Source organism: Echiichthys vipera (assembly GCF_963691815.1).
Source record: "Echiichthys vipera genome assembly, chromosome: 8".
In the NCBI taxonomy this organism is placed as follows: Eukaryota; Metazoa; Chordata; class Actinopteri; order Perciformes; family Trachinidae; genus Echiichthys; species Echiichthys vipera.
In genome coordinates, this window is record NC_139833.1 from 11,587,627 (window position 1) to 11,611,167 (window position 23,541).

Consider the following 23,541-nt stretch of genomic DNA (forward strand, 5'->3'; position numbering starts at 1 on the left):
TAGGGAGTAAAAAGTACAATATTTGCCTCTGAAATGTAGTGGAGTAGTATACATGTGACCTTCTATGGTAGCATAAAATGTCCGTTCTAAAGTAAAGTAGGCTTACAGGTATGCCACAGTCCTTGAGTAAATGTAGGTCCACCACCAGAAGCGAATAGGTTTTTGTTATTTCTAACCCTCCCACACAGGTTAATAGTGTGTTCCTGCAAGAGAGGAAGCTGCAGTTTCAGGGTTTTATGTCACTACGTTGCCACTAGTACCCCTTACACACATCGGGGCTATAGCAGGGTTGAACTCTGGGTTAGCAATACCAGGGATGTCTGAAAGGGTTTACCCGCATCGGCTATAACTCTACTTCGCAAGTCAGTTCAAGAGATGGATCGGACATCAGTTAGACATGGGTCGATTTCAGTATGTATGGCCGTTTCTGAATTGTTACGATTACGGTTGAGCACAGGTCAGATAACCCTGGTCCAACCCTGGTTATTGGTGTGAAAGAGGTATAAGGAAGCCCCCCCCCCCCCCTTACTTTATTGGTGAATTCAAGTCGTGCGATACATGTTTTATATTATGTTCAAATCTCTTTATTTTTGTGTCGATCAGAAACTATCTAACGGTATTTTTTGGTCCTATTGTTGCAGCGAACATTAAAATGAAACTGACACTTAACCACAGCCTGAAAATAGTTGTATTGCCTACAGATGCTCTCAAGTCAATCAATACCAGTCAGCATACTTGTGTAGTTTTCGTTCCTAACTGGACGTTACATTGCTTTTATTTGGTTATTTCCTAACAAGTGGCAACAGTTTGTTTTTTATAATAATTGACGTTTATTTGATGTGTTAATGAGTTAATAATCCATGAATGAGAAACTGCTAGAGGAACAAAACTAGGTTCTAGGGTATTATGAGAATACATTTATAGATTGTCTATGTGGCATCCACGTAGTGTGCAAAGAGGAACCACTCTCCACTTTGATCACAATCTGCTCTCGTATTTTTAAGGAAAAGTTGACACATCATCTGTTCTCAATTTAATTATGTGCATTTGAGTGCATCTTTTTTAATAAAACAAGAAATCATAGAGGATGCAATAATCTACATGCATTACAGGCAAATATCTTAAAGACCTCATTAAATAAAATACAAAACCAGTCACAGACACTAATATGGTTTAGAGGATTCTTTTCTTTTATTGCAGAAAGCAGTCCAGTCATCTTTAGGTGTACTAGGAATGAAATGAAGAATGCAGCTGATAGCCTTCACACACCTCAGACCTTCACACTACACGCTCCAGACGCTGTCAGTTTCAATATTAAAAAAAAACAACAACTCATGAACACAATTAAAAGCCTGTTGTATTTCTTACAGCATCGAAGTGTTGAGTAAATTGCCTTATACTGTACCAATGGTAGAAATGACTGCATGTGGCTGCAGTGTCATGCATTACACAGTAACACACAGCACTGTAGAGAGTAGAGCAGAGAGAGAGAGAGAGAGAGAGAGAGAGAGAAGAGAGAGAGAGAGAGAGAGAGAGAGTAGAGCAGAGAGAGAGAGAGAGAGAGAGAGAGAGAGAGAGAGAGAGAGAGAGAGAGAGAGAGAGAGAGAGAGAGAGAGAGAGAGAGAGAGAGAGAGAGAGAGAGAGAGAGAGAGAGAGAGAGAGAGAGAGAGAGAGAGAGAGAGAGAGAGAGAGAGAGAGAGCATGACAAACACTGAATCATCAGGTGTCTAACAGCGTTACAAGATCTGACCTTGAAATGGAGCACTGTGTCAAAGTTACAGTTCATGAAACCACACTGATGGAGTGTTTAATGTTATTTATGTTTAAAGGAATAGTTCGACATTTTGGATAATACACGTATTCACTGTCATGCAGGGCGTTAGGTGAGAAGATTCATACCATTCTCACATCCGCATGCACATTTAAAATTCACTAATTAACATGTTTTATATAAATATAATATATAATAAATATATATTTTGTTTGTTTAATCCATACAATAACAAAAAATACCTGTTAAAAATCACCTTATGTGGTTTTCCAGAGGGTATGTGCTGGACTATTTCTTGGGGCTGTAACTTCCTGGAGAAACCACAATGTGTCATTCTTACACTTAGGTTTTTGTATGGCTTAATCAAAGAAGATAATGATATGGTAAATAGTGATCTTTAGAGGTCCTGGTAGGCGTTTTTTGTTGCCTTCGGACAGAGATTGGCTAGCTGTTTCCTCCTGTTTTCATTCTTTGTGCTAAGCTAAGCTTTCATCTTCAACTTCACATTTACCGGACCGGCCAAAGAGTGGGGGCAATCTTCTCATCTAACTCTCAAAAGGAAGCATATTTCCACAAACGTCGAAACTATTCCTATTACTGATTGTTAAGCAGTCTCTGTTGGATCAAACCCACTGTACTGCCGCTAGCATATACACTTGGTGAATGAGTAGCCAAAATCCTGCATTCAATACTGTAGATCTCCATCATCAGCATCAAAAGATATTTTTGTAGTAGTTAAAACACTACAAGTTAAATTCCTGAAACATCCTTATCCAGCAATCCAGGATTCAATAACACTCCCCTCCCCCCATCTCAAACCTTTTTGAAATGTCCTGCTGACTGTGTAGAACCACACCAAATAAAATATCACTCTCGGATACAGTTTTTATCTTAATCAAAACCAAGTTCAGATAAATGAACCTGACATAGCCGTAATACTAGGAACTGTATGTAACCTGTGTGTAAAATGTTGGTTTTATTCATTCCACTTTTATGGTTCAATATATCCCATATCCCCTCCCCACACCCTTAAACCAAAGTTGTGACAAACTATGGTCTATAAAGAAGATTTAGAGTCGTGGTCTTAAATCTCCAGGTGCTCTGAGAGCCAAACGACTGCTCCAGTGAATGACATCATATCGACAGTGCATCCGATTTGTTTTATCATCCTTTCCTGAACTTTGGCATCTCAGCTGTGAAGTCACTTATCAATAATGGGATTGAAAACCAGTTGGTTGATTATGCCAGGCTGAGTGAAGTTGTTAATTTGCTTCTGAGAACTAAATACAAAAAAGAAAGACTAAATCAAACCAAACCAAACCCATTCCTAGAAGCAACACTGAAGAACAAGCTTCATGGATGAAGCAGAGCAGAGGCACAGCATGGAATACATGAAGATGCTCTGTATAATATTGGGAGAAGGAACCAGGATGAATTCATTAGAATCGTTCATGTACAGAGAAGGCCAGACATGAGGAGTGGAGATGCAAGAAAAAAAATGAGAAGGAATGCAGATTTAGGAAATGAAAATTGTACTTGGGTAAACGGGGAGAAGTCAGGGAAGAGGAACAACCTCCCTCTGTTATCACTCACACTCATTTTCCCGAAGGACATTGTACATGTTGACAGTGAAGCCAGATGGCTTATCTTCCTCCCGTCTTGGGTGTCCACACCGCTCATCTTCATCATCTCCATCCTCATCATCGTCTGCATCCCGGTCTCTCTCTTCCTCTGGCTCGGTGCTGGACTCTCCGTCATCATCATCGTCCCTCTCTCCTGTTCCTTCATCCGCTGTCATTCTTCCTTGCAGAGCCATAATCTCTGGCAGGTCTGGGTGATTCTCCCAGTGCTCTGTAGACCATAAATAACGCAACAAATGAATAAATTCTACTCACCTGCCGTTTAATGTTTCAAATACACTTGAAGCTGAAGTGATGAGTTATGGAAGAGCCTCTTTTACCTCTTAGGCAGCTGTAGCCAGGTGGTCTTAGGCAGAGGCACAATCTGCCATCAACTACCAACCGCAGGAGACTGTTAGCTGCGCGGTAAACATCATGACGAGCTGCTTTTGCTGTCTTATAGCCTCTTCTCTCTGCCCATGCTAAAGAATGCAAAGACAGTTTGAAGAAATAGACATGACAGGTGTTAGTGACAGTAAAAAACATTATCATATTGACCATCATTTTTCTTACAGCCAATAAATCTCTCACACATCATTGGCTCAAAGTGGGGATTTTTTTTTGTTTTGTGTTTTTACTTTTGAATGGTAAAGATTTTGATATTTTATCAATAATGGGCAATGACTTGGCTTGGGTACCTATAAAGCAGGTTGGCAGTTTGCTTCTCAATAGTTTGCTGTACTGAGATAGTGGTGAAATAGCTAAGTGATTGTTCTTGCTACTAGACTACCACTTAATCACCCGTCTGTAGCCAAAATCTTGCATTGAATTGAATTTTTTTCAAAAACGCGAGATGCATTAAAGTAGAAAACGAGAGGTGATTAGAGCGGAAAGATGCAGGCCACTTAGCAACGCAAAAGCAGAATGCAAACGGCTTCACTTTCATTAATAATGAAAAGGCAAAATGACGCTTGAGTCTTCCAAAATGCCCTCTGTCTGATCAAGTTCCAACTGTGCACATATGATTGCCAAACTTTTAAAGGCTACAACAGATTAGATGGCGGCTGTCACTGAGAATAGACTTACCCTCACACACTTCCCAGGCAGTCCAGTTGAGCTCATCGGACCCCTGGTTTCCAAGATGAGGTTTGTTCTCATTCAAACTGGGATGTTTGAGCTTCAGCACAGAACGGAAAGGGGTTCTTTCACACAGATAACCAACTGAGCTGTAGGGCTCCTGCAGCTGCGACACTGGGTAGATGCCTGCCAGAATCTAGAGAAAATAAAAACAAAGGCAGAAATAAAAGACGAGAGAGAAAGATAAATATATAAGGGAAATCAAGAAGAGGTCCAAAACTTTTGAAAATCAGAAAAACATATCAAAAAAATTGAAAAACAACAAGAGGTAATGTATAAAATGATTATAATCCATTAACTCAAGTGTGAGAGTGCACTCTTCAACACAATTTCTATTGAGCATAAAGAGGCAAATAAACTCAAAGTCACATCTGCTCTCAAGTACACAAAGGTGAGGTTGTACCTGCAACTGTTTATCGACAAGGGAGGGGAAAACCAGTCCAGGGCAGTCACAGAGTTTAACTGTCGGGGTGAGGTAGTAGGTCTGGAAGTATTTGGTGTGGCCTGGGGTTCGAGACACGCTAACCACCTTCCTCCCCACCAGGCTGTTTATAACAGATGATTTACCAACATTTGGAAAGCCTGCAGTGGGGAAAAAGCATTAAGATGATGAAATCATGGGATTGGAATGAAAGGTGCTTAATTTTTTGATGCAATTATCTTTGGAAAGTCAAAAAAAGAAAAAATCTGGTAAGATCTAGGGCTGCAAGATTCTTAATATGAATCCTGATTCTCTCACAATAATCAGAAAAGGTCTTTTTTCTATGACCATACAAATAATTGTTGTTTACAAAGAAACAAATAAACATTTTTATTCAAATTCATCTGTAAAAAATGAAGTACAGAAAATAAGATTTAGTATAGATCTCCTAAAAAGCTGGAGCGGGCCTTGCTAGCTGGTGTGCCTAACGTTGGAGGAGCTGCTGGACAAGATGCACCTGTCATAGGGAGAGACGCAGCATGTTGCCAAAGACAATTTGTGATGGAGAGATCTAATTGCAGCCTTATGTGTTATGTCCCGTAGAGAATCAAAAGGAGTAGGCTAAAGTTAAGTAAGTGGTTAATATTATTAATATGATTTGAGCAGAGTTTTGACCCCTCGTACTGTACCATTAACTGTAAACAGCCTAACATTAGCTAACTAACATTAAAAATAACAATAACTAGCAAGATGTTGAATCCCCTGCTGTGGTTGTCGTTCTGTTGTCAAGGAGGTATAATAAAAACTGTGTGCTACACAAAACAGTTTCGTTTTCCTCGCCATTCACTGTAACATTAGCAGGGGTTTCTTCTTTCAATTCTCGTTCAAAATTCATCCCAAAATTAATTTTCATCCTCCACGGTGATGTTTTTTTCCGGTCCAAGGATGATGCTACTATCCAAAGCAACAAAAAAAAAAAAGGCTTTCCCTCAGAAATGAGATTGCCTACATGTCTAAATCGAGATAATCGTGCAGCCCCAGTAAGATCTTGCAAAAAATATCATAGTTAGTCACAAATTAGAAACTGCTTTTCTTTGACAGATTTTGTTTTGGAACAAGAAAGTTGCGCTGAATCTGGTTTCAGGGATAATTTTCTCAGTGAAAACTCAGATGGATACCTATACAGCCCAGTGTGAGAACCCCGTCTTTGTACAGCTCCTGGGATGGGCTGCTCATCTCCATAGCCCTGTCACTTTGATGCTCCATCAGCACCGAGTCTGCTCCTTCATCTGGCGGCTCTCCATCGAGTTGCTCAGCAACAGCATCTCTGTGAATTTTCTTCTCCCAGCTGGATAGGTCAACTTTGAAAACAATAGGTAACATTTTAAGGATCAACACAAGTGTGAAGACTCAAGTTGACCAAGTGGACACGTGACAGATTCCATGTTATTATGGCTTTATTATGAGCATGCAAGATTAAGAGGGGACAAGACCTGGACAAGATGGATTTTTGTGTGACATATGAACGCGATTAATGTGATCGCGTATTAGACACCCACCTCTCCCTGCTGTGATTTCCTGACAGGCCTTCAAGATATCTGTAAGACCTCCGGCATTATTCCAGTCAGCTTTCTTCCTCATCCTCTTCTTTTGGAGCACTACAAGACAGACAGACGTTTAGGTTATTCTGGTTATACTGCATTTCACCAATTTCACCAAGTAGCAGCAGGATTTCAAAGTCAGGCTCACTTTTTTTTTCCTATCCCACCATGTCCACCCAACCCCAACTCTCCCTCTCCTCACCTGTGCTGTAGGGCTGTCCAGGGTGGGAGGTGAAGCAGATTATTTGCAGGTGGGGGAACTGGGAGGTCATGTAGTGTTTCAAGGCGATAACCAGTGGGGGAGGACACAGGTCGGCTTTGTTCAACACCAGGACCACCTGCTTCTGGAGATCTCCGGTGATGTAGTTGTACAGGGTTGGAGGGAACTGCAGCACCTGGGTAGTTAAAATGTGGATACCCCTTAAATAAAAATAGTATTTACAGCCTATTAAATAAATAACCACTAGATAATAGTCGTAATAATAGGAACAAGACAAGCTGTGCTGTTTTTAACTTTACATCAACACTGGAACCTCTAAATAAAGAAAGTGAATTAACTTCACAACTATATCTGGCTTGAAAGTTTGAATAAGTATGCAATGACCTGATAATTATAAACAAAGAACTGGGTTTGATTATAACTTGGAATTAAATCACCAGTAGAAAATCCCACCGACAAAAAACAGAATAACCTTAAATGGAACTATTTCCCCTGACTTCATCAACAAAACTATAACAGTGTGTATACGATTTGATGAGACACTGGTCAATGTGGTCAATGGTCAATGTGAAATATTGGGAGACATAACTGCTGAACTGAACTGCTCATCTGAGGTTCAAATAATCAAAGCGCCAGGAAACTCAATTTTACTTCTAAAAGCGTAGTCCTAGTAATATTTCAGTTGGTGTTTAACATAGAATAGAATTATCGGATGGATCGTTTTATTTTTTATTTTATTTTAGGTAACCCAATTGGTGAACAAAAAGACGAGGAATTTGAAAATGTGTGCCAGGTATGTAGTGTAAACGGATAACTAAAACGCCATGTCAGTTGTTCAGATGGATGTTGATTGTGTCTCCATCTAGTGGTCTGATCCATTCTGAAAGATCACCTACCGGGTGCCTGATGTCCACGATGAGCAGGATGACATCTGACATCTCCAACACCCTCCATAGCTGCCTCCAAGTCTAAAAGAATCAAAAAAGGAGTGAAAAGCAAAATGAGGTTTAATATTGTGAACTAAACAGATGAATGTCTATCACAATGTCTGTCCAAGAAGTTTGGGGTCCCCTGCTAAAGCTGCTGCCCCCGCGACCCGACCACGGATAAGCGGTTGAAGTTGAGATGAGATGATGACAATGTCTGTCCAAGAATGGTGACTATTTGATATCATTCATTCATTCATTCATCTTAAACCGCTTGTCCCTGTCGGGGTCGCGGGGGGCTGATTATTTAAACCTACCTTAAAAACTTTAATTTTTATTATTCTGTTTAAGGTAAAGTTTGAATACTTTAAAAATAATCTCCAGGGAGACCGTCTCAGACATCTCTAGATTATTGAGTCACCTACTCCACCACCAGCTGCTCAAGCCCTACTTCTGCTGCGATGTGCCTCCTGTGCTCAGCCCACGCTTTCAAATTAAATGCAGGTTGTTCTTTTTTTTTTAAAATGTTTTTTATAAAAACTTGTGTTACCATTTTCACAGCCTGAGCAAAACTGAGCAATATCACAGCTTGTAGGGTACTTTGTTCCGAGTGGAAAACACCAGACAATACACAGGCATGTAATGAAATTCTCACTGATCCCCACATGATCCAACTTTACAAAAATGAAAGAATCACTTCATGGTACGTCCTGGAGGTATACGCTGGATAAAAGCGTCAACAGTTAGGTCTTTATGATGAAAGTGGCAAAGCAACTCTGCTGGATAATCATCAGTTTACAGGCAACTCATACACAAGCAGCATTACTACATGCTGTTATCTGTTGTCAAAGGGTTTAACAGTTTCATGAATAGTTATTTTGCACAGAAAATGTGCTGGCAGTCTGAGCTTTTAAATCCTGGATCACATATAATAAAAATGGTCTTATGGCTGAATGCTTAAACTACGGCTCTCAGCTGAAGAAAACAATTAATACTGACAGCAAAGAGGGTCAAAGGCAAGTGCGTACACCAGAGAATGTTAAAATATGAGCTTATCCTGGTTCAATAGAAAATTGGTGAGGTCTGATCTTTATTGTTGGGTGATTTAATACAAAGAATGGAGTGAATTTAGACTTGCTGGATTAATTCCTAGGACAAAGACAGGAAAATTATCAGAACCAGGGAATACAGTAGCAACTGCCATGGTTCTGGCAATGTGCAACCAACCAGTCCACCAATTATCTTTGCAAGTTTTCACCTTTGACTGAGTTAGTTTAGGTTTCTAATGCAATGTTGAAACTTGTAAAACAAAAAAATAGCTCACCATACCCCACATCTGGTCACCTAACCTTAAAATAAGATGAAAATGTATATGGAAACAGAAAAAGAGTTTCTGGTAGAAAAAGCCCTCAAGAGTGTATGATTTAAGTAACTTACCTCCAGATTGTGCTCAAAGTGGCTGAGAGAGCCAGCTGGGTTTCTGGAGTGTAGGTCATCCAGGAAGTCTCTGAATGACTTCTCCTCTTTCCTAAGCAGGTTCTCTCGTGTCATTTCATAACTCCAGGGCGGCCGTCGTGGGAAACCAAGACCTGGCAGTGAATAATTAAGTTTCAGCATGTCAAGCAGTGACCCACTCCATTAACCTACTCTGCTCATCTGTTTGGCGTATTTTGAGACTGTCATGTGGAAAGCATTAGAAAACAGACAGACCTTTCTCTGAGGGGTAGATGTCATTGATGTTGATCTCAAGTTCTTTGTCTGAGACTGGATGAAGCACCTTCTCCCTGGCAACCTTCTTCCTCTTTTCCACATCCTCTTTACTCTCTTTCTCAAAGTGCAGTCGGAACCTGAAGTGAGGAGAGTACCGTCAAATCTAGATTGATGATATAAATCATTTTTCAGAACATGCATCTACCTGATGATCTACCTTTTATAGATTTAACTTCACATCACACACTAAAGAAACAGATGTCTCATTCAAAGTTAGATGAGACACACTGTGGGTTTTCTACAGCTAAATTAGAGCAATCAAGAAAGTACTTTCCAGTACTAAAAGAATGACCTCTTTTTCTTATTACATGCATGCTCTGACATATTGCTCCAATTAATTGTCAGAGTAGCCACTTTATTATCAATTCAGGCATTGTACTGCTGCTACTGGCAATTTAATTTAGGTACCACTGAAGGTCAAATAAGTCCTAATGCACAATATGCATCTTCTCACCAGAAACTTACTTTCTTCACAGTACCAATCCTTTAATGAAAGTGAATCAAAGGGAGTATTAGTAATAATACCGACAACTCACCTGTTGGGGTCATATCTACCTTCTCTACTGAAGGGCTGCTGATTTATTCTCCTAACATCAGTGGTCTCGCTGTCTGAGGTGTCCGACTGTCGCTCTCCTCCTCGCTCCACACTGGCATTGCGGCTGCTCGGCCCTGAACCTGTGTCACCTAGAAAGTCGGGGCCAAGATCAGGGATCACAGTCAAACATCCAAATACAAGAGCTAATTTTTCCACTTATATTGACTGTTGCAGATATCGATATGCTTCTAATAAGGTGCCCTCAGCCAAGTCCCAGACTAGGGGGAAAAGTGAAATCTTCACAAGGCTAAATGCTGAAATCTTCCATTTAAAAAGGAGCTCAAGAATGTTCTCAGCAATCGAAAATAACACTTGCTTCACATTGTTCTGACACTGATGAAGTTATGACGATTTCAATTCAAATCAAGTATACTTTACTGTCCCCTTGGGGAAACTGTACTTGTACTGTAATGTGGACAGCTTTAGCTACACTTACAATAGAGATAATAATAATAGAGACAATAAAACAACAAAACAGAAGTCAATAAAGAGAGAAAAATAAAAACGAAAAATGTAAACAACTGCAAAACAATGACACAAATTGCACATTACATGAACAGTACACGTGACATTATTACACAACCCATACGGCCTCAAGAAGCATTGTTGTTTGACATTTTGATTGATGTATTGATGATGTAACCTTGGTTATTAACAGGTAGTTTGACCAACTAATGCACACTCTGGATAATTTACTTGTTTTGAAATTGATCTCTGAGTGGCAGTACACTACCCCATGACCTCTACTAATTTGGCACTTTATCTTGTATTGTTAAGGGTTAAAAAATCCAATAATTATGCAACTGTTGACGCTGTAACGTTTGCAACAGTACGCTGTACTACTCTACACTCAAGTCACACGCACGTTATGTCACATTGCCTATTATTCCAGCTAACGTTGGCTAACGGAAAACATGGAGGTTTTTTTAAAAAAGGTTAAATAAGTGGTCTGATGTTCTGTACTTGAAAATATGACTTTACCCAACACAGACTAACTGGTTGCACTTTAACTGTTATAACGTCACATTTAACTATGGAGCGAGAACCGTTAGCTCGCTGCTAACTGCTAACACGGTGTCGCTAACGGCAACGGTAGTTACCTCTCTTTCTCTCCCGTTTGACTTGTAGTTGTTTCTTCTTCTGTTTGGTGCTAAATGGCTTTTTCCGGGGCATAGTTAAAAAAGTAAGCTTGTTAAAAATATGAACTGCGTAATGCTACCTAGCAGCTTGTCACACAGCTTTCTTCTTGGCGTTATTTACATGGATGAAGTTTCTCGACTCCTACACTTTTCAGTGACGCCATATCCACTGCAGACCGCAGAGAGCGGTGGACGAGACCACTAATCCGTGTTTGTAAACTGTTCGTTTATAAGATTAGTTTGGCTTTATTTAGATCATATTATTTAGATTTAACTTTATACATTAAACCGCATTACTCTAGAGTACCATTATATATATGTGCCAAGAAAATGTTGCCTACACTGATTTTAACCCCCCCTTTCTTTAATGGTACAGTCCACTTTTGTAAACAGCTCACACATTCCAGCAGAGCAGACGCACTCAAAACAATAAAAATACCTGGATTCGTCATTGGATTTCAATGTAGCAACAAATCTTTATGTCACATGACAAATGTTATAATTGCATTTGGTAAATTGAATATTCCCAAAACAAGGTTATCTAAATTCCCTAACATTGGCGTTATCACAGTTGAATTCAATGTGCACACGGATTCATTGGCCCTCATGACGGAAAGGAAATGTGAGCACACATACAGTACATACATAGTTATGATGGCATGTATAAACTAAAATAAATAGTTCTAAATTGAAATGAATAAATAAATATATCTGGATGTACAGTAGTGTCAGTGAGTATCATTAAAACTAGTATTCATAACACAAGCAGCTTACTTGCCACTCAGATTTCCAAGTGTTTTATATATATATATATATATATATATCCTGGTAATAGTTTTTATTAAGGTATTTGCATCTTCTAAATGTAGAGCTTAAACAATTTAATTAGTTAATTTATCAATCAACGGATGGTTAATCAACTACTATTTTGAATCATTTTAAAGTTATTTTTCTAAGCCAAAATGGCAAAAAAAAAAAAAAAAAACATTTTCAAGCTTAAGTATTAATATTTAGTGTTGAATTTTTGGGTTATGGAATGCAATCTAAAAAGTCAACTTGAGCTTTGGGAAATTGTCATGGGCTTTTTCACTATTTTCTCAAATTCTATGAATAAATAAATAATTCATTGAGAAAATAATTGCAATATTGTTTTTTAATAACCGCCCTAACTCATTTTGCCTTCATATAGCTACTATGGCACATAACGAAATAAATAATTTGATAATAGACTGAAAGAGAAGACAACACAAATAAGAAACATTTCAGAGGGTTTATTGTATTTTAAGCTGAGAAAAAAAGGGACAAATTTCATATGTGTCAGTATGTCTATAAAGAAGTATTATAAACCTTGTTATCGTGGAAGTATAATAGCAACACATTTGGATAACATTACTTTTAGGACATACACACAAAGCAGTACAATAGGATTACATGAATTGTGAACTGGCTCATCACTTCCCCAAAGGTCATGTGAAGGCCTGCGAATGGGTCTAAATAGGTTATATGAATTACCACATCCTTTAAACACACAATCATACTTTATAAACAGGTAGTATATATAGATATATATATATTTATATATTTATCTATACTTGATTGATATTTTCTCTTTCCTGAAAAGGAAATTACCTTTACGTCCCTTTTAAGGCTAAAAATAATTAACTGTTGGTATGCATTTTATGACATAGTAGAGATAATAACACTGATATGACGTCTCTGTATGAAAGTATAAAAACGTACCTTCACAGTCAACTACCAATTCTATCAACAGAGACCATAAATTGCTATGGCCAAAGCTGTCTTTGTAGGGAAGAGCAGGAGTTGATGAAACATAAGAGAAGCACTGACTCTCTTCCTATCATTTAACCATCACTGTGATGGAATGAAACATACTTTAATGCAGCCTTTACATGCAGACAGGACAGCTAAGCAAAATGAAAACAAATCAAACAAGGCAGAAAGAGAAAATAGACAAACTAAAAAAATAAAACCAAGTGATAGTCTTCAGTATACTGTGTCACCATATTGTTTGTCCTGTCTGCCTTAAACCATTGTTCAGGCACAGTCAAAGTTCTTCTATCGCCATAGTATTGCTTTTGTCAACTCGCCATCCTCAATTTCTTGAATTAATTTTCACATCGCCATCCCCCAGACTACCACCTTTGATCACCTCTAAGAGTTGAGATGATCCACTTGAATGGTGGATGCTGACACAGTGAGACAGAGGTCCTTGTGGGAAGTAAGGTCAGCTACGCTGACAGGTTTGTACTGGATGTCACTGGCAGACACTGTCTTATACTGGTGCAGGTCAAATGGACAGGAAATGGTTTCTGTCTGGGGGTAGTTGCTCTGACTCTGTCCCTGCTGGCCTCCTGCTCCTCCGCTCCCAGCTCCCCCAGGTCGGCCTGATCCTCCTTCTTCGCTATCTGCTCGACTTTGACCCTGGCTTTGGTTCTGGTTCTGTTGTGCCGTCTGTGCTGCTGGTGCAGTCAGCTGGTCTGGGTTGTGTTTCTCCATATGTTTCAACAGATACGTCTCCTGAGATGAGGGGAGGAAAGGTAGAGGGGAAACAGTGAGTCGACACATGATTACACTGTGTAAAATATCAACTTGGTGTCTGATGCCAGTGAGGCGATTCACAGTGTTTCATGTAAAGATGCTCTTCAGAAAACAGTTTTCTTACTGAGGTATAAGTGCGGTTGCAGAGACCACAAGAGTAGATCCTCGCATGCTTGACTGTGTGTGTGGACATGTGCACCTCCAGGCTCGCTGGGTCTGTGTATCCTTTATTGCAGTTGGTGCACTTGTAGGGCTTGTCCTTGTTGTGTTGACGCCGGTGGGACTGGGAAAAAAAAATGTTTCACAGTACAGTGGAAGAGACAGGTAATAACAAACATTACATGTACGCTCTGTATCAGAAGAAAAATAAATTCTTTCATACCTGTAAGTTTGAGAGTTGCGTGAAGGATTTCTCACAGCCTGGATGGATACACTTATATGGCCGATCTCCGGTGTGAATCCTGAATAAAAAACACAAACACATACATTTACACACATGGACTCCTATCACTTTCACGGTGATCTAACTTTGACCGCAGGAAAAAAAACTGAGGCAGATGAGAAACCCAAGACCAGTGACTCACTTACCTGTTGTGTTGCTGAAGATGACTGAGCTGTCTGAAGCACTTTGCGCAGAATGAGCAGGTGTAGGGTTTCACTCCCGTGTGGATGCGGACATGTTGGGCCAGGTAGCTGGAGTTGGCAAATGACTTTGTACAATGGGGACACTTGTGAGGCTTTGACTCTGTGTGGTTCCTGATGAGGGCAAACAGGAGGACAAAGGGAAACAGGATTGTAAAGGTAGATTAAAGGGGAAAAAAGTGCAGTGTTCAATTTATCAAAACCTATCAAGAAGGCCACTACAGGTGAATAAAGAGAAGCTTGGAGCATTAAGAATATTTGGAAACCGTTAACAAAAGCCAACAAAATTTGGCTCCTATAAATTTCACGTGTTAATATGAACATCCCACGTCCCACATGACAATCACAGATTAACAAAGCAAAAGAGTGAATTATTTTGACTTTTTACACATATCCCTCTGCCGTGGATGATTTGGATGTATAAACAGAAAAGCTAAATGTTAAAGATAATAACTGCAATTTAACGGTTTTACAAATGCATCCATTCAGATTGGCATGTGAAGTGATTTGATGACAGCCAAAAAGAAAAGCAACAGATGACTACAAATTAAGCAGAGAGCAGGAAAGCGGAGCGTGGCAGTAAAGGATTTCTATCGCCATTCAATGGAGAGTGTAAGAAAAGCACTGATAAGGCAGTATACTTAGCAATGACAATGGGTTAAATGGAAGCACAATGGAAGTAACTCTGCCTTTAAACCTTCATTTCAACATGTTTTTCTAGATGCGTGTGTGTCGCTGATGAAGAAGCACTGGCAGGAGAAATGACACAACGTGCAGACAAAAGAAACATGTAAAGTGGAAAAGACAAAAGGCAAAAAAGTATGGAGAGAAGCATGTATTGTACACCGATACAAATAAAGAAAAAAGGAGAACATATCATTGTATCAATTCATATAACACAGATCCATGCATTTCAAATGGCGATTTTGATTAATGAATAAATTATGGAAAATCTTCTTGTGGACAAAGCCCATACTTAAATTTGAATTACAATTTTGTGAAAAGGTCCCTTTTGGATGAAACTGGTAGCATGCAAGCCAACATCTACATGACAGGGTAATATGCGTCTGCACACCACTCCAATCTCTTTCCAGGAGGAAGAAGAAAACAGGAGTCTTGGCTTCAAAAAGGGGACTTGGCAGGACAAGTTAAGAGGACAGGGGAGAATGGTACGTGGTCGGTTACTGGGAGGAGGGGTCTGCAGTACCGTGTGTGCTGCTGTAAATGACTGAGCTGCCTGAAAGATTTCTGGCAGTAGGAGCAGGTGTAAGGCTTGGCCCCGCTGTGGATGCGGATGTGCTGAGCCAGGTAGCTGGAGTTGGCGAATGACTTGGCGCAGTGAGGACACTTGTGAGGTTTGGCCTCTGTGTGCGACTTGGAGTGGATCTGCATGTCAGACTTACTGAGGAAGGTCGCCGCACACATCCGGCACCTACAGGCGGAGAGACACAGAAATGGGAGGGAGGGATGGAAGAACAAGAAGGAAGAAGAGGGACACGTATAGAGAAAAAGAGACACAGAAGAAGATGATGGAGAAGGGAAAAAAGGAGATGAAGGTGGAGAATTGGGGATGAAGCATTGACCCACAGAAATAAATAAGATATGATAGAAAATGAAACTCACAATAAAAAGGGAAATTAATAATATAAGATAAATCAATGAAGACAGGAGGGGGGGGGGGTAGTAAACATAGGGAAAGATGCCGAGGGAGAAATCAGTGAAAACTGACAGGGAAAGGTACGTAGATACTATAAAAAGTGAAAGAGCAGGGCACAAGAGTGCTTGAGAGTTCACAACTCAAAGAGCATGCTATATCAAGACAAAGAGGACAGAAGAGGGCAGGTAGGGATTCATGTCCAGTGTGTGCAGAGGCAGAGAAGGCGTCTATGAAGCACTGATGTATTTGTAAGTCAAATACATTAAGAGAAGGAATTAACTGTCCACTACAAAGCAGGCATGTTCTGCCACAGCATGCAGTGATGTCTGTTTAGAAAAGGTGTGCGTGTGTCTGTGTGTGTGTCAGATGCATATGCAGCAGCATGTATATTATCTATGAAAGCTGAACAGCTCTATTTTGATTGACAGGACACAAGAGGAACAAGTGTGTTTGCATTCCACAGCTAGAGCGAGGAGATATGGGGAGGCACAGCATGTGTCATTTGTCTTTTTGACACCGTACCTGTATGTCTTAGTGCTATCTTTTGGGCCATGGTCTTCCTCTTCATTTGACAGATCATATGGGTCTCCAGTATGATGCTGCAAAGATGTCACCTGTCAAAAATAATATTCAAAGTTGTTTGATCATCTTCTTTATTATCTATAGGATAATAACATTTCCTCTTTTCTACATCTGTATTTTCTTACCTGGCCACCAGCTGTCAGATGAGCCAGGATGAGTGTTTCATTACCGCCGACCCTGGCCAGTGCTGTTGCCTTCTTCTTTCTGCCTCGTTTGGAGGGTGCTGGCAACACAACAACATGGGGCGCCCCGTCCCCTTCTTTTTTGTCTACAACAGGATCAACAGCAGCAGTTTAAGAGAAGATAATACTCTTGAGCCCTTCTGTATATTAACTGCCCCTCTGCATGTTTGTCTGTGGGTATGTGGGTTTCCAAAGTAACATGCAGGAAATCTCATGTTTTTAATATTTGATCTAATGCTGGTCTCAGTCAGGATATGGTCTGTTGCAAGAATACATTATTGTATTGTATGCACGCGGAGAAACATTTGATGATGTTGAAATTAATTGACTTTGTTTTCAAATTAGAAAATTGTAATGAGATTCTTAACCCCCGTGTCTAGACCCGAGCGTGTCAGGCTCGTTTCTTACTTGTATTTCTTATGCAACAGATAGCCTCTCATTTTAATTCATGCAGCTGTCTGAACATCTCAAGGGCGTAAAGGCAACCTGAAGCTTTCATTTACACTTCAAGTCTGCAAGGCTGATGCCTAATAAAACACTACAACTTAACTTCACTACTACATATTTAACAATGTATCATTATTTTATTATTTGGTTTTTAAAACTTTTATCGTATTATCTTGATTTTCTTAATGTCTGACCTTGTTCTTTGATTTTATTCTTCGAGGTGCTATGTTTTCTCCTTTTTTTGCTGTTTATTTATTTAATCTGTATCGTGCAAAGCATTTTAAAAAGTGGTCGATACAAAATTGGAAAAAAAAAAGGTTTGGCTGCTGCTTTGCTCTTTTATGCTTTGAAATGTTCAAATGAAATGTCGTGTGAACGCTGTTGTTGCCCTTGTGGTCTAGACGGTGGGGTTTAGTCACAGAAAATGGTGTTCAGGCATTACGTTTTAGATCTATATACCAGATATATCATGTGATATATGCGTCACTATGAGGTCTCACCTGCAGAATGGAGTGCTGAAACAATCATGGTTGTTGCTGGATGACCAGAGACAAACGATTGAGAAGAGGTGGGAGAGACTAGTGTTCCCTGAGGAGTAGTGATGACCAGACCCGCTTTATGGAAAAGTGACAAGGAACCAAGAAACAGAAAAAAAAGGAAATACGCACATTACAAAAGGTGACTATAGGCAGTACAAAATCCAAGAATATAAGGTTGTGGACGATGTTCTAGCATAAATGGAGACACACAGGTGTTCATTTTACCAGTTCTTCCGGCATGTGTGCTCTTAGCTCATAGTGCTGCTGGAGGGAACTGGAACTTCAATTTGTTCTTATTAAATCACTTAATGCATCACTTTTATTTTTACTAGCCGTGACAGCTGGTATTGTTTTCACCTTGTGAGTCTGTATGTGTCATCATGGCAAACTGTGGTCCTGGAGACACCTACTGTAGCAGGAACAACCCCAGAGGCAGTTTTGAGTATTTTGCTATATTTTGTTTATAGGTCCGTCTGTCTTCGGAAAGACTTTCTCGCCACGTTAGCATCAATACTGTGCAACATACAGTCATGAAACTTTACAGGCGTGTAGTTGAGATCAGAATGAAGGCAGAGTTCGAGGATGGGCGCAGGAAATAGGAGGGTAGAAAGAAGGGATGGAGCCATTGCCCTGCCAGTTTTACGCCCATGGAAAGGATTTGTGATCCTGTCACAAGAAGTCTTCGAGTATGGCTCAGAACTGAACTTAATCCAGCTTCAACCTTTGCCGTTCTTCTGATTTTAAGTTGTACTTTGATAGGATGTCATGTATCGTGAAATAAAATTCACTGGTCTCAAACTGACAAAGATCCAGAGGATACTAAATGCAGAGACAGACTCACCTGCAGTCATGATGCCCGCAGACGGGACAGACAGCATGTTCTGGGCGCTGTGGGCCGGGTGGAGGTGTGCCCCACTACCAGCATGCCCTCCTCCATCCGTCTTTGTCCCAGGGGTGGGGATGGTGAGAAGAGCTGTTTGGTAGTGGGATGCAGAGGAAGGAGAGAAGGAAGCAGTCTTTTCCTGTTGCTCTTTCATCTTGTTCAGAAACATGGCATTCTCAATCTGTCAGAAGAGAGATAAAGCATTTGATTAACCAGACTGGACTCTGTAGTCACAAAGCACTCCTCTGATGAGCTGCGTCTGCTTCTTCTTCTTCATGTCAATCCTGAAGAAAGTACATTTTCTTGATTTCTTGTCCAGACTTACCTGCCCTGGTACAGTAGGGATGGGAGACCAGAAATACGACGAATTAAAATGAGAGTCTTCCATCATTTCTGCAACGACACAAATGCAACTTGTTAATTAATAAAATCTGTAATGACCTAATTAGTACTGCCACTGGTTACTTTGTAATAATAATGTGACTTACAAATACATAATCAACAGTGCAAAGACCGTAGCATTTAGGCACAATATAATGCAACTGAAATTATGCATATGTAAACAAGGGTATTTTAATACAAGAACTAACATTAGAAACTTATTTACCTATATCAATAATATTTGTGAACACAGTACTACAGTCTTACATTTCCAGTTATGAGATTACCAATGAGATAGGAGAGCTATCAACACCCACAGCGAGGATGAGCTACATATTCCTCCTCCCAATAACATTTGTAGAAAAAAATACTGTAATAACGCGATCCATCCTGATTAACCTGCGAGGACCTAAGGCAAAAATGAGCTCCTATTAATCTCTCGGTTTGCTGTGTGGCAATTATATTAATCAATTTAAATTAGGGAATATTAATCTTGTGAGCAAAATATCATTAAATATTGTCTGCTCTTTGATTTCCACACAGGCATGGTCTCAAGAATCTGTAATAAAGATAGACAGACCTTTAGGGCCTTCAGTTGATAACGTGCTTTTAGTGATGCATATTCCCAGACAAAAATAAAATACAGTGAATGATGGCTGCTGCAGTTTCAGGTTCCCGATATTGTTTCCTTTTTTTCATAATCTGTCCACTGCACCTTATGTTCTTATATGTTTACATTTGCACTACAATAAGGCCGCTTATTTATACATTTGGTATTTTAGGTATCTTTTATATTACTGTTTTGATGTGTCTTTGTTTAATACTGCATTTCCCAGCTTGGGATCAATAAAGTATTTCTATTCTATTCTATGTGCATGCTGGCTCACTGCCTCGCTTTTCCGACTATGACAAGTCAAAATATCTCACCACAAACTAATTTGCCACCCAGTGAAGCAGGGGTTTTTAAAGGGGCCCCTGGGGGTGTGGAGGCTCTTGCTCCCTCGGCCTGGTTGGTGATGCAGCCTTGGGTCCCGTCTTGAAGGATCCTACTGGCAAAGTTCTGAAATGAAGAGATATTATAAAGGTTTAATAACTTACTGGGAAGAGAGCCACGTGCCAGCCAAATGACTAATTAATGTTCAAATTCTACCAGCCATTGTGTAGCGTCATTTTCACCTTTCTACTGGACCTCAACTGTAAAGGTGTGGATTTAATGGTTTTAAGCACCAACGTACAGTAACTGAGAAGAAGGCCACATGCCAACCAGTGGGCTTGAAAACAAAACATGTTGGTCTATGAATATTTATTTACATGAGAGATTCTGCACCTGGTTTAATCCATTATGTAGTGTAATGTTCAACTGTCTCTCCTGGACCTCAACTCTAAAGGTGCAATGGTTTTGAGCAGCAACATACAAAACCACACCTGGATTGTGTGGTAGGCTATCTACTGTCCAACAGATTGAACTTCGTAGCTGGAAGTTGGCAGCAGACGCACATCGCGCTTTAAAGAACCACACAAACACCAAAGCCTGCAGCTAACTTTTATGAACTGCCACTAAATCAGACAGATGCATTGTTTACAATAAGCCGCAGCTCAACAGCAGCACTCCATTTCGGCTCCTTGCATCTTGTAGTTAATCAGGCCCCGGCCGTGCTGATTAACGCACACAGTTAGCTCGCGGGGCAGCAGCAGTGTGTCTGTAGTGAAGCTCGTGCAGCTGCTTGGGTGAAAAAAATAACAAGCAAAGCAAAAAAAAAAAAAAAAAAAAAAAAAAAGCAAAGGATAAAAAAAACTGAAGCGATAGAAAAAAAAAACCAATAGACCATCCTCGCTGACTTCCGGCTGAGGACGGGTGGAGAGGCGGCAGCGGAGTCATGCAAATGTACCAACAAACACTACCGCCTGCACGGAGAACAGTGGCGTTTACCGGGGACGACGGCGCACTCTTCCTCCCCGGGACTCCCGTAGCTTGGGCCGATTTGGACACGGTTTTCCTCAAATCACTCCAAATTCCTGCAAACCAGTGAAGTTTTTTTTTTTTTGCTTTTTTTTTTTTTTCTCCCTCCGGTGAGGCAGCCTGCCTCGTCCAAAAGCTTCACTTCCTCCGGATAAAGTCGTCAGACAAAAGGGAGTGTGTGTGTGTGCGTGGTGATGTCACTTCCTGTAACTGGAGGGACAAGTGTATTAATAAAAATAAAAAAATCTAAAAATAAGATGGAAAGGAAGTTAAAGGGTGAATCTAGAAGGGGTTTTTAACCACATCCGTACATGAGTGTTTGGGGTTTACTTTATAAAGGGGGAGGCAGCCAGTGTGCTGCGTTCACGGGCTGTTGGAAGTTATAGTACAGCAGGGGTCTTTAGGCAAGAAGAAGAAGAATTACTTTATTTATCCCGCAACGGGGAAATTGAATTTTTTCACTCTTATTATTAATCATGTTACACACACAGGCCTGAAATACACACATGCACAGACAGGACCTATACATGCAATTAAGGAGAGATGTTAGAGCGAGGGGGGCTGCCAGTGACCGGCACCCCGAGCAGTTGGGGGTTTGGTGCCTTGCTCAACAGCACCTCGGCAGTGCCCAGGAGATGAACTGGCACCTCTCCAGCCACCAGTCCACGCTCCATACAACGACCCTACGGTTCCCAGCCAAGTCACCTGTGGACTGAGCTACTGCCGCCCCAAAGGCAAGGCAACATTATTTGTATAGCGCTTTTCATACACAAGGCAGACTCAGTGCTTCACAGCACAACATGTCATGAATACAAATGCATTACAGAAAGACAAAGAGAATAAAAACACAGACAGTAATAAAAACAATGCGGACTTTAAAAGTGCAAAGATTAAGCAGAAAGCTAATGTGAACATAAACGTTTTCAGTCTAGTTTTAAAAGTGGTGAGAGGGGGTGAAAGTCTTACATCTTCAGGAAGTTTATTCCAGCTGTGTGGATTTAATGGTTTTAATTTTTTTAGGCCAAGTAGCTGAAAGAGAAAGCAGGAACCCCCTACTACAAGTTTTCAGGGTTTGAACGGGTAGTGGTGGATTAATGTGGTTACTGGCCCCTTGGCTACTGTTTGTTTAGGCCCCCCACATTATTAATCAGCTTTATCAGAAAAAACAAAAACCTTAGAACAGAAATAGAGTCCGCAACCTTGAAAAACCCTCTCAATTTAGGAATTTTCTTTAGTAGATTTTGGTCTGGTTGTTCGTCGTTGTGCTTTTCTTTTTCGTGCTCCACTATCACATTTGCTTTCTGACATTTTGCTGCTGTATTGTTTAGTAACAGTGAGTGACGTATCAACAAAACTGAACCCGGCCACATGATGACAGCTGATCGGTCTAATATGTGTCCTATATCTATTCAATCAGTCACTTCATTTTTAAAAATGTTTTTAAGGGCCCCAATAGAAGGTACGCTTTCCCCCAATGTAGTAAATAAAAAAAAATAAAAAAAGTCTGGCCAATCCAGGGCCCCTGCACACCTGGGGCCCCTAGGCTGCAGCCTGTGCATATATCCGCCTTTGCGTAGAGGTGCTTTGAATCCTTGAAAATGCTTGAATTTTAATGTGTTTTCAAGGTTTAAAAAGTGCTTGAATTTTGGATAATTTGCTTGAAATTGTATCTGTATTGCAAAGAAAGTACAACAAAGATATAGCTATAGAATATAAATTGAATTTAACTTCTTACCCTACTGGTATTACAAAACACAAGTTTAGTTGTGTATAGCACAATGCCATCTCTTTTAATGGGATAATAAAAGTGAAATAATCATTTTCAATATTTATTTGTAGAAATATGTTTTTTATCACAGCCCTAAAGTGCTGGAAAACATTAGAAATAGAAAGTGAAAGTGCTTGAATTTGGCCTTGGAAAAGATGTACGAACCCTGAATATTGTATTAAACTGAGTTGCATAATTGGGCCTAACAGCAAGGACGGCCTAAAGCCTATACACGCAGCTTTTTATGGTGCATACAAATATATTACAATGATCATCATTGACATATTCATATATTTATACATCATATTTTAATGTTAAAAATACATTTGGAAGGCACACTGAATCCCTTAAAATCTGTGCATGGCTTACTGGCTCAGATTATCAAACAATTTGGCGGACCCCGGCAGTAACAATGAGGACCCCCGGTTGAAGATCTCTGGAGTACGTTTAGTGTCTCTGTCTATATTTTGCTCTCTCAATGATCAATTATCCCTTCATATTACAAAATGATCTGCTTAATAGGCTTTACCGCTTATTTTTGTAATTCATACCCTCAAATTACTTGATTGTTTCCTTGGGGTTAATTGTGTATTCCTGGAAATTACTCATTCATGCCTTAAAACTGCTTGAATCAGTGTCTTAAATAAATAATTACAACCTTATTCTGTAAATCCTTGCACCCAGCTCTTACAGACACTTGTGACTTGAGCTGCAATGATTCAGTGACTGATTAGTTGAGACC

General features: G+C 40.0%; 2 protein-coding genes across 3 annotated transcripts; both read right to left on the minus strand.

Annotated features, from left to right (window-relative positions):
* Positions 1–1,167: 1,167 nt before the first annotated feature.
* On the minus strand, positions 1,168–11,347 carry gnl1 (guanine nucleotide binding protein-like 1). Its single transcript, XM_083918241.1, has 12 exons — positions 11,161–11,347; positions 10,002–10,149; positions 9,406–9,542; positions 9,133–9,284; positions 7,666–7,737; positions 6,752–6,944; positions 6,508–6,606; positions 6,127–6,309; positions 4,931–5,109; positions 4,477–4,663; positions 3,732–3,872; positions 1,168–3,622 (listed from the first exon to the last, which is right to left on the minus strand). Exons 1-12 carry the CDS (start codon positions 11,231–11,233, stop codon positions 3,357–3,359), a joined length of 1,830 nt encoding a protein of 609 aa, XP_083774367.1. The 5' UTR covers positions 11,234–11,347; the 3' UTR covers positions 1,168–3,356.
* A 1,214-nt stretch (positions 11,348–12,561) lies between these two features.
* Positions 12,562–21,173, minus strand: znf384b (zinc finger protein 384 b). Of its 2 annotated transcripts, XM_083917603.1 has the most exons (12): positions 21,002–21,173; positions 19,999–20,131; positions 19,016–19,083; positions 18,649–18,871; positions 17,769–17,882; positions 16,765–16,907; positions 16,580–16,671; positions 15,608–15,832; positions 14,347–14,514; positions 14,141–14,219; positions 13,883–14,041; positions 12,562–13,737 (listed from the first exon to the last, which is right to left on the minus strand). In XM_083917603.1, exons 3-12 carry the CDS (start codon positions 19,079–19,081, stop codon positions 13,372–13,374), a joined length of 1,635 nt encoding a protein of 544 aa, XP_083773729.1. In that variant the 5' UTR covers positions 19,082–19,083; positions 19,999–20,131; positions 21,002–21,173; the 3' UTR covers positions 12,562–13,371. The 2 variants fall into 2 exon arrangements, with proteins under 2 accessions (XP_083773729.1, XP_083773730.1); XM_083917604.1 differs by lacking the exon at positions 15,608–15,832.
* Positions 21,174–23,541: the final 2,368 nt, after the last annotated feature.

What these genes read in the sequence shown, in the direction of transcription:
- gnl1 (XM_083918241.1), bottom strand. Translation starts at nt 11,233, where the DNA reads ATGCCCCGGAAAAAGCCATTTAGCACCAAACAGAAGAAGAAACAACTA. An exon ending in GGTAGATATGACCCCAACAG is followed by an intron (nt 9,543 to 10,001) that starts GTGAGTTGTCGG and finishes TCCTCACTTCAG; the next exon opens with GTTCCGACTGCACTTTGAGA. An exon ending in GGAAATCACAGCAGGGAGAG is followed by an intron (nt 6,310 to 6,507) that starts GTGGGTGTCTAA and finishes TTGTTTTCAAAG; the next exon opens with TTGACCTATCCAGCTGGGAG.
- znf384b (XM_083917603.1), bottom strand. Translation starts at nt 19,081, where the DNA reads ATGATGGAAGACTCTCATTTTAATTCGTCGTATTTCTGGTCTCCCATC. An exon ending in ATCTGACAGCTGGTGGCCAG is followed by an intron (nt 16,672 to 16,764) that starts GTAAGAAAATAC and finishes TATTTTTGACAG; the next exon opens with GTGACATCTTTGCAGCATCA. An exon ending in GATAGCACTAAGACATACAG is followed by an intron (nt 15,833 to 16,579) that starts GTACGGTGTCAA and finishes CTCCGCCTGTAG; the next exon opens with GTGCCGGATGTGTGCGGCGA.